We start from the raw sequence: 10976 nt of genomic DNA, 5'->3' as shown, positions 1-10976 counted from the left end.
GGGGGGGGGGGGGGGCTCTAACAATGGGGAACTGTGCAGGAAGCCCAGGATTGAATGAGTACGGAGGATAAAATGATAAAACTCTCCCCACTGAGAGGGCAATGAAAGACCAGAGAAAATTCTGTGTTGCCATTACCTAAAGGATGCATACTAGCTTCAGAGACCCTCCCTCCATTTTGACCTTTTCCATTACATCAGCCTAAGAGTGACCACATACACAAAAATGGAGTCCACAGTACTTTCATGGCAATATTTTTTAAGTTTATGAAATAACTAGACAAAAGTAAACTGATGCTTGTGTCACTATTATGAGATTTTTACTCAGCAGTGACTGAGCCTTACTTCCCAAGATGATGGATTTTTTCCAGTAATTTGGCATTCTGAATGAATTTGTCATTAAGCACCAAATTAACATTGTTAACTCAATTAGAGCAAAATGCAGAGCTTTGATGCTGTCTACTATATGACCATTCTCTTCACTCCAAATCCTCCATCACCGTGAATACTTTGCTCCACGAGACTGGTTGCCCCTAGTAAAAGCGGGTAAATGCTGTATGGTAGGGTAATACATCCTGGGGAAAAAAATTGCTAATTGAAAAAACAGTAACCCAACGTTTTGACTAATGAAATGAAAAACTGGGACATTTCAGGCAAAACAAAGAGAATGCTTTGACACTCTAAGGGTATTTATACACGTGCTTCAGGGAGGGCTTTAATTAGAGCAACTCCCAGAGCCGCTCTAATTAAAGCGCCCAGAGTACCTCATGTATCAGCATCCCTGTGCTTCAAAATGGCACATTATCTAAAGCTTGTCAAAGGAGCTTTAGTTAAAGCACCCCTGCCACCATTTGGAAGTGCAGGGATGCTGATACACAAGACACTGGAGGCTGCTGGATCATGGTCATTACCATGTTCCAGCAGACTGATTAATCGAGTCTGCTCCAATGTGCTGTAATTACAGCGTGTTGGAGCAGCCTCCCTGCTCTTGTATAGGCACCCAACAATCTCATGTGGAAAACTGGGACATATGGTCACTCTAACTGTGGATAAAACACATTGTACAAAGGATGGGGAAACATATGCAGAGCAGCTAACCTCAGGCATGTGGCATCACCTCTCTGTTTTTTGCACTCTCTCTCCAGAGTATTACAGTGCTCTGTCTCTCTTTTCCTGTTGCTGAACAGCACTATGGGACTTAGTTCTGTGCTACTTTCCAATACATATCTGTTAACATTTCTAGGTATTCAGAAGCCCTTTTCTGTCTGCTAACTGTGTTTGCTTCTTCCTCCATTTCTTTGCTTCTCTTCCTTAGGGTGAGGTAGGCGAGGCAGGCCTACCAGGTGCACCTGGCCTTCCTGGACCTGTTGGCCCCAAGGTAACCATGAGGTGAACCATTTGGGCTAGTCAGTACCTCCATCTTCTAATGCAGCTAATTACCATCTAGATCACATGCCCCTTTTATACTATTCATGGCATGTGGTACATTCTGATACTTTGATAAGGAACACTGTAGGAATGCCTTGATACCCTCAACAGACCCTCTTGAAACTCTGTGTACATAATGTGCAGGCTGAAGACTTATTTTTATAGAAGGACCTGGACAACTGTCAGCTAATGAATGCACAGCAAGATTTATTATTCTTTTCTCTCTGAAACCAGAGCCAAGCTCTAATCTGCTCAGTCACTTGTAGCCATCACAATGCATGTTTAGATCTTGCTCTTTTCCTAAAACAAGGCATATATAGAAGGGTTAATGGAACTGTTCCTTTGCATAACTTCTGGCTTTGGAATATAGAGAGGTTTGGAGTTCAAATGACAATAACTAGGATTTTCAAAAAGGCCTCAGCTTCCCTTGAAAATTAGCTGGGTTGAGGTACTTATTTGAAAATGCCAGTTGATGCTTCCTGTGAATACTGATAATTGTAGCTAGATCAACCTAATCTGTATAAAATGTTCTCCTATACCCATTTCTGCCAAACACATTGTTCAGCATTGGTTCACAGAAGTTTCTGCAGATTTCTTTTTATCCTGGAGCCAATTATATGCAGTTATTGTTATCATTTGTCAAGAACTGACCTTTTTCAATTACTTCCAGTTTGTTTTTACTATTGAAATTGTACTCTTTTCCTGGATTTCTCTTTTTGTTCAATATCTATATCTTTGTTTCTTCTCTGTCTCTGTTCTCCTTGTACAGGGTGAAATGGGGGACACTGGCATGAAGGTAGGCAAGAGAAATGTATTTTTTACCACAGGGTTAAGCAGAAGTTGCCACTTAGAACACTGTATTGTAACAGAAAGTTGGGCTGGAGACTGGACTGTGAGTTTTTTAATAGAATACAAACATGTGGTGTGATTAACCATAGGCAGATACTCTACACGCATGCAAAGAAGTGCCCTTTATCCATTTTGTGGAATTCAATTCTTACCAAAGGCAATTTTCTGACTCTGAAGATTGCTAATGATTTGTTATTTCTTTCTATTTGATGAGAAGGGTTGGGGATTCTTTGCAAAGTCTGGTTAGCTGACACATCAAATCCATTCAAACTCTGCAACTCTTAGCTTGAGGTTTGGCATCATTCTTTCCATCTCCCTCTGTTTCTGTGCTGGACAATCCTTTTTACAGGCTAATACAGTTTTATGCCCGTATGTTATCTATTTGATTAAAATTTAGTGCTCCCATATATTTAAAATATATTACTTAATACAGATTGTGTTTAAAACATTACAAGACAGGCCATTTCTCATGATAGAGCATATTGTGTCATTCTGTACAAAAATGGGAAAAGTCCTACGTTTCTAATATTTTAAGTGCATTAACTATAATATGTATGTAATATAAAATATGGAGTATGTGAATGTATTTTAATAATCATGCAACAAAACACCCATATATATTTTTTTTTCCATCTGGGTAGATTATCATTCTAATGCACTAAAGTTCCTTTAAACTATACATTGACATGTGAGAATGAATTTAAAAAGATGTTCTTGGGGGATTTAGGCTCTGTGTTTCAGAGTTGCCTACTATGACAGCAAACATTTTCCTGAAATATTTATTTATAAGGTGGACTACAGCAACACTGAATGAACATTATAAGCAGGAATCCTGGTTTTCCGTTCACTGCGGAATCCACATTTTTCCATGACTTACTGAAAGCACAGCAGTGTCTCGCCACAGCTTTTGTGTCTTGGCCAATCAGCAGCTGGGGGTTGTGCATGCCACTGATTAACCCAGAAGCAAAAAATGAGGCAAAAATAAGAGAGAGCAGAAATGGCAATGCTTGGTGCAGGACATTGCTGTGCTTTTGGTAGGTTGTGAAAAAACGTGGATTTTTATGGTTTTAAATGGAGATTTTCCAATTTTAACCACAGAAAACTAGGATCCCTGATTACAAGTAAGTGCTTTGTGTACTAATAAACATGGTGCATGCTTAACCCCAGGGTATTTAGAATTACCCAGGTGTAATTCTGTTTCCTGCAATAGATGCACTCTTGATTTGCACTGAGATGAATGAGAGCAGAATCAGGCCATGACAGAGGTGTTTTAGGAGCTATGAAATTACCATGGTCAGGACACTTTCTTATTAATCTTTTTGGAATAATGAGCTGTAGGTGATTAAAGGCAGCATATACTCGCAAGTGAATACTTAGTAGACTCTAAGTCTCAACCCATTGCCTCATTGCTTAATGGACATCACTTGAGCTTGCACCATAAGTAAAAGCATTAATAAACCTCTGATTCATCTTCTGGAGCCCAAACTAAAAATACAAGGTCACTGTTCCTGACTAAAATAAACCCCTCACTAAGAAAGGTCAAATTGGAGAAGGCCCCAAGACTTCCTAACCCTTCTAATCCCCCTTGTCAACTCTAATTTAATTGATCACTTCCTTATTTTATACTGAAATTCTAGGGGCTTACCACAGACTCCTCTTTCCATTTCCTTGATGTCGCTAGGACAGGAACAGAAATGAGAAGACGGAGAAGGAATGGTAGTTGCTTTTTTATGGCAGACTGCGCTGAATGGAGAAAGGCACTTGGTACCTTCCCACCAGTCCAGTAAACCAGTCTCTTCTTTTCATTTGCGCCAAAAAAGGGAAGCTTCTTTAAGTCCAGTCATTGACCTCTTTTGGTCATTCACCCAAACACACATTCACAAACATGAACAACCACATTTTACATCAGTGACTGACAGATCAATGTGACCCTGGAGAAATATCCTTGCTCCTTAATTCATGCCAGTTGACTAAAGTGTAAGTTAAATCCTGCCTTCCTAGCAAGACATTTTGTGATAATACATTTTCATTATAAAGGGAAATCTTTCCATCTACAGTGTCATTTATTCCTTTTTAAAGAAAATTTTATCATTTGTTGTTACTAGTCTCTCTTTGCTCTGGGTTTTAGATTGTTCTCCAGAGAAATAGTTTCATAGTTAGTAGGGTCAGAAGGGACCTGAGCAGATCATCAAGTCCGACCCTCTGCCATGGCAGGAAAGAGTACTGGGGTCAAACGACCCCAGAAAGGTGACTGTCAGACCTTGTCTTAAAGACCCCCAGGGTAGGAGCCAGCGGCACTTCACTTGGAAGTTGGTTCCAGATCCTAGCCGCCCTGACAGTGAAGTAGCGCTTCCTGATGTTTAGTCTAAATCTACCCTCTGCGAACCTGTGACCATTATTTCTAGTCACTCCTGGTAGTGCTCGGGGGAACAGAGACTCCCCCAATGCCTGCTGGTCCCCTCTGACTAGTTTGTAACAGGCCACTAGATCCCCCCTCAGCCTTCTCTTGTGGAGGCTGAACAGGTTCAGGTCCCATAGCCTCACCTCGTAGGGCCTGCCCTGCTGCCCCAGTCATGTGAGTAGCCCTCCTCTGGACCCTCTCCATGTGGTCCACATCCCTCCTGAAGTGCAGCGCCCAGAACTGGACGCAGTACTCCAACTGCAGCCTCACCAGTGCCGCATAGAGGGGAAGTATCGCCTCCATGGACCTGCTCGAGATGCATCTGTGGATGTATGACAAGGTGCGGTTGGCCTTCCTGACTGCATCCCCACACTGTCGGCCCATATTCATCTTGGCATCAACGATGACTCCAAGATCCTTTTCTGCCTCTGTACTGACAAGAAGGGAGTTCCCCAGCCTGTAGGTATGGTGCTGGTTCTTCCTCCCCAGGTGCATCACCTTGCACTTGTCAGTGTTGAATCCCATCCTATTCTCGTCTGCCCACCCCTGTAACCTTGTCTAGGTCCGATTGTAGCCTATTCCATCCTTCTAATGACATTTCTCTGTGATTCCACTAAGAATGGAATCACAGAAAAATGTACCAAAATAGTATGAAATCAACAAGTAACAGTTACGGTATACTGATTTAAAGTGTAAGTTTTTCCTCCAGGCATTATGCTTCCTCTTTCTTCTTGATGAAAGGATCACTGGGACTCAACAAGACTATTTCTTCCCTCGGACCAGAATGTGCTGTGGGCTAATTTCCACCCCATATTAACATATGCAACCCTATTAGAAGTGATGAACTTTTAGGCTTCCTTCTGGTTGCTGGTATCACTGGTTACACAGTGCCTATGTTGTTCCTTGTCAAATGTTACTGCTTTCCTTGCATACATTCTCACAACTCAGGATGCGTACAGAAGTTGCTTTTTTGCCATTTAAAGTGCTTTATTGCTGTGACTTAACAGAAGTGCACGGCTTTACAGCACTTTAAAAATGGGTACATTTTAAAAATGAGGTATTAAATTTGAAGTGCTATATTTTGTAGCACTTTAGCAACCTACAGCGCTTTAAATAATTTCTGTATGGGTGTGTGTAGACAAAATGGGGGCCCTAAATTGAAGTGGTATGGGTTTTTAAAAACACCGCTTCAATTTAGGGCCCTTTAAAACCCCGTGTTGTGCACACACCCACTTACCTGCTTCTCCAGCAGTGGGAAAGGGAGGGCAAGCTACCCTGGGCTGTGGGGGGGAGGCTGGTGCTTCCCTCCGTGGCAGTGGCACATGCCTCCCCGCCCCCAAGGCAGCACCCACCTGCAGGCACCTGGATCGGGAGGTTCAGGGGGGGCACCACAGCCGTGGAGGGAAGCACCAGGCCCCTGTACAGCTCAGGCAGGCAGGCAGGCTCTAGGGGGCAGAGATCAGGCTTGCCAGGTTTTTTTCTTTATCTCTCTTGGGTGGAGCTTGCTTTCCCAGGCTGCTGCCAGGCTGCCTGCAGGACTTCCTGCAGAGCTGCGGAGCTGAACAGAGCTTCGCTCCGCACCTGGTAGGGCAGCAAACTAAAACTCCTCGGAGGAGTTTTAGTTTGCTGCACCCCAAGTCATTTAACGTGCATTACACTGCTGAATTTGCTAGAGCGGCTGGAATTAACGCGCAATACACCACCGAGGCGTGCAAACACCGACACCATTAAAGTGATGCAAAAGCATTTAGCCCACTTTAAAGTGTTGTGCACACACGTCCCTTGTTTCGTCTACACACGGCCTAAGTGGTCAAATTTCTGAGCAGTGGAGAAGCCCCAGGAGGCTGCAGAGTGCCCCCTGCCTCCTGGAAAGTGCAGGGAGGCTCAGAGGCCTCCCCCACCAAACACTGCACTCTGTCATACTTAGGAGCGTTGTAACTTTATCATGCCATAAAAAGTGTTCTAAATTACAGTGCTGTAAAGCATGTACAAAACACTTCTCTACACACCCTCAGCGTTTGTTGCAACGTTTGGTAATCCTTTCCATCCAGCCTCCATTTGTACTGTAAAGACACTGAATTCCCCTGAATCCACTAGAAAGTTTTATCAGTGATGTTGAGGAGATCAGATTTTGGTCCTTTGCCTGCATTGTTGTCCTCTGTCAAATTCTATTTACCTGATATTTCCTATTTTAGTTCTTAAGCTTTTTTAATGATCATTCCTTATTCCCAGAGGGAGAACACAATGGGTAAAACAAAAACTGGCTACAGGCCAGGAAGTCAGTAGGAAGTCAGTAGCTACACAACAGTCAGTCTCTGAGATCAAGAATCAAAAAGTGAGGTTTTCTTGGTGTTTTAATTAATGGCTCATTATTACTATTCAGTGCCAATGAGTTAAGTTTGAGTTTAGCCTGTGTTAAGACTGCTGAAATGAATTTCAAGAATAGGAATGGCAGGTCAAAAGAGGCACATTTGCAAGTACCCTCCGTGCTCAAGGGAAACACTGTAATTAATTTCTCTACACTCCGGCCTTAACAGATAGGCCTGTCTTTTCTGGCACATTTGTATGAATCAAATGGTAACCAAGAACTGTAAATTGGTGTTGTGAAGTTCCACATTCATTATTCCTCACAAGCTTCTAGATGATATGTGCTTAATTGATATATTAAAAGACACCTTCTCTCCTGAACTAGTAGCTCTGCAAACCTGGGCTTAAACTGAGTTCCTTCTGATTTGTGCTGTTCCCCCATAAAGGAGATTCTGTAAGCAGGGGTTTGCTTTTAGTTACTCCTGTGCTAATCCATTACATCTGACTTAGGCTCTAATTAGACTCCTGTATACACCTGCACAAAGTGCTCTTGCCTTCAACGAAGCTGTAGCAGGTATAATTAAAGAAATAGTTCAGTGGTTCTCAACCGAGAAGTAGTGTAATTAGGGTACGGTGAATAGGGCGCCAGCCCCAGGCACTGACTAGGAAGAGTGCCAAAATGGACCCCCCAGAAATCTTTGCCAAGGCTGGGGTAGCCCTGTGCTGCCCCTGCCTGACCACAGGAGCTGGGCATGGCAATGTCACACCCAGCAACATACTGAGGGGTGGAGGGTAAATGGAGTGAGAAGAATGGGGCTTCCCCTGTCCACCCCCTAAGAAGCCTTTCCCAGAGCAGCCACAGCCCTGCACCCAATATGTATGTATCAGGAAAGGTTGGTGGAGGAAGGGAGCAACTGGACACGAGGGTCAGCTTCCAGGAAGCCCAGCCATGAGGTTGCGGCCACCTGAGCAGAGCTGACACAACAGCAGTGGAAGAAGCAGCAGTAGCCCTGGAAGATACGCTTTCTCTTCCACTCACCCATATTCCCACCAGAACAGTGGACAGCATATCCCTGTGTACCCCCTGTGTCCCAGGTACACAGTGAGCTCGCTACACTGCTGAACCTGGGTATCATGAGATCCTTTTAACAGTGCTGTGCATGTTACCAGTAAGATAGCACATGATAAACCCAGAGATTTCAGACAGGAATCCATAGTGTCAAAACCATTCTGACCTGCTGTAGTCTTTCTGAGTTCTTTGCAACCGAAGAATTACTCTAATTTTTTCCTGTTTTTTAAAAAAAGAGTGAAAGCTAAAACCTGGTGTTTTCCAAGGGGAGCCTGAGTTCAGCAGGGGGCGCCTTGAGTCTAAAAAGAGTCTAAGAACTACTGACATAGTTTAAAGATAGTGGGTTTGCATACGTAGCATGTACATGTACTTGTATTCTAGTTAACAATTCCAAGGGTGAAGGACAAGCCAGAAAGAATCCAATTTACTCTCCCAGAGCTGGACTGGTTTTGCACGGCTGAGAGCAGCATAAAAAGATGTTATTTTTCCTCATTCCCTGAGCAGATCTGCTTCCTTTGTGTATCCTGACAAGTCTGCTGAATAAAATATGTCATTTACACAGAGATAATTCTCAAAGTGGAGCTGTACTGTGTGTGGGCCAGATCCTGTGAGGCTTATCAACACTAGCAACTGAAGGAAAAGCAGTACCCTTTCTCTCTTTTTTCCTTGTTAAATAACTAGAAGGAAATTATATGGGGGAAAGTCCAGTACATTATAAGGCAACTGGAAACCATTTACATTTTTAAAAACCAGGGAAAGCAGAAGTTACTATTCCTGCAGCAGTGTTCTGTCTGCTACATTTCCAAGCCCAGATATTTTATGGGATATGTTGTATGGCAGCCGGAGCCAACTTTTTTGGCCAGTATGCTACAAATTATCCCTGCACCCTGGTGAAGTGCCACTCCAATCTCCTTCTCCTGCTCAATCTGCTGCTTTGCTTTTTGCTTCCTGCCATGTTCCCTGCCTCCTCTGCTGCTATGCTTTCTGCTTCCTGCCCTGTCTGCAACTATGCTACCTGTCCCTCCCTTGATCTGCCATGTACCACACACACAGGTTGTACATGTCACTTGTGGCACGTATGCAGCAGGTTGGAAACCCCTGTTGTATGACATAAAGGATAATAAGAGGGAAGGTAGTGTAGCCCAATGGATATAGCCTGAATTTGGAGTTAGGAGGCCTTCTTTTTATTGCACTATCCCTCATCTGCCTGGAGACTTTTAGTATGTTTTCTCACCTCTCTGTACCTCAGTTTCCCCATCTGCAATACAGCAGTAAGGAAACTTAACTTCCTGGTAAAGCCCGTCATGCTAAGTGGATACAAAGAACTCCATATGGGTTCAATGATACAGACCACTAGAAAAACTGGAATATATGGACACAGTACATTTCTTATTTGTAAGCTTCCTGGATGCATCCTCGCATGCAGGGGCATGCACTTGCAGCGGCAAAAAAAGCAGTGGAACAAATTTGTGCTGCTATTTTTTGCTGCTGTGCACACCCCTGCATGTACAGTTTGCTGTGGGGCAAATTGCCCCACTCTGGGGATACTGCTGTTTCCTAGTCCTTCCAGCTCCAACTGTGCTGGAGGAGTCAGGGGACTACTAGAGGAGGGGGAATGCTGTGGCCAGCAGTCAGAGCGTTTCCCTGGAGGACTGAACCTCTGTGTCTGCCAGCTCGTGGCCCTGTAGCATGCACCACACTGCTTTTTTTTAAACATTTTTATTTACTAGAATTTCCTAGTAACAAATTTTGCCCCCATGCTGCAAATTTGCAGTGTAGAGCATGTTTTAATATACCAGACATGTGGTTTGTGGTACCACAAAGAGGTGTGAGGTGGCACAAACTGCACATGCCTCCACATCTGGATCTAGCCCCTGAGTGTTTTTATATAACTGTGCCTCCTCCTTGACGCATTAATACTTTTTTCTATAGACATATAATGTCATAAGTGTGCCTTTGACATCAGAGGGATTGTAGTCCAGAAGCATCTGATCCACAGCAGAGAGTATTCTAGTCTCCCTGAACACTTACTTCCCTGTTTGTCACTGCTCGGTACCCTCTTGGAACTTGGCCCCAGGACACACCAGCTACTTTCAGTGACTTAAGCATCATGTTAAATTTGGAAATGAAAACTGCAGATGAAAAGTAAGGAAATGTAAACAGAATGATAAGAATATCATATTCCTGTCTCTAGATATTTCCTGTTTCCCTGCTTTTACAGCAGTCTTCAATTCATCATTCAGTTCACACTTGATAAGGGCAAGAGTTCCTCTTTGAGCTAATATGCAGAATATTGAGATTTATACACTTCAGAATGAACTGGAAGCTACTTAGAGGCCCACGTGGACAATGGCTTCTTATAACTTAGTGCTGAGACACGGTTATAGCAATATTAATGATGATCAGCTTGTAATATATGTGTACTTGAGCCCACCTGAAAATCCCAGTTTGGATTTCTAAATGAGCCTGTCCAACACTGACTACACCATGGAATATTCTGTTGAGGGAAATACTGAGAGAGTTAGATAGAAACTTTATGCACAGCTGGTGAACATGGTGGGTTTATAATCTCCAGACATATCTGCAGCTTCTAAATCAAGTTTTCTGATCTGCTGGTGATCACGTGGAGGTTTGAGATTTCACTGATAGAAATATCACAGCTTCAAAAGCCTTATGGCTTCATATGGGTGAAGAGGGCATGAGGAGACTTTGCTAGTGGCTAGGACTTACTGCATTATTGGGAATCCTCAGCCTTAAGTTGAGGTCTTGGACTGCCATCTGCTGGGGTGCTAAGACAAGTCTGGCATCACTGCTGCTCTTAAAAATCTAAATAGCCATGCATCAGAAGAAGGGCTAATTTTGTAGTTTATCTTTGAAAGCAATCTTCTTCTCCTCCATGCTGTTCTAAAGCTGATGTGATTAGAG

General features: G+C 43.3%; 1 protein-coding gene across 4 annotated transcripts in view; it reads left to right on the top strand.

Moving 5' to 3' along the window:
- Positions 1 to 10976, top strand: part of COL13A1 (collagen type XIII alpha 1 chain) — a 216933-nt gene that overhangs the window by 135983 nt on the left and 69974 nt on the right. For 3 of the 4 annotated variants that reach the window (XM_019507839.1, XM_019507838.1, XM_019507837.1), the window contains 2 exons: positions 1313 to 1375; positions 2195 to 2221. The exons of the other annotated variant lie outside the window; for it this stretch is intronic. In XM_019507839.1, the coding sequence (XP_019363384.1) occupies positions 1313 to 1375; positions 2195 to 2221 (90 nt within the window). The remainder of the gene's footprint in view (positions 1 to 1312; positions 1376 to 2194; positions 2222 to 10976) is intronic. 4 annotated transcript variants of the gene reach the window in all.

This window comes from Gavialis gangeticus, unplaced genomic scaffold (genome assembly GCF_001723915.1).
Source record: "Gavialis gangeticus isolate Ggan-Ray unplaced genomic scaffold, GavGan_comp1, whole genome shotgun sequence".
NCBI classification, from domain to species: domain Eukaryota; kingdom Metazoa; phylum Chordata; order Crocodylia; family Gavialidae; genus Gavialis; species Gavialis gangeticus.
The sequence above is the reverse complement of the archived record's forward strand: the minus strand, read 5'-3'. Positions and strand labels throughout refer to the sequence as shown.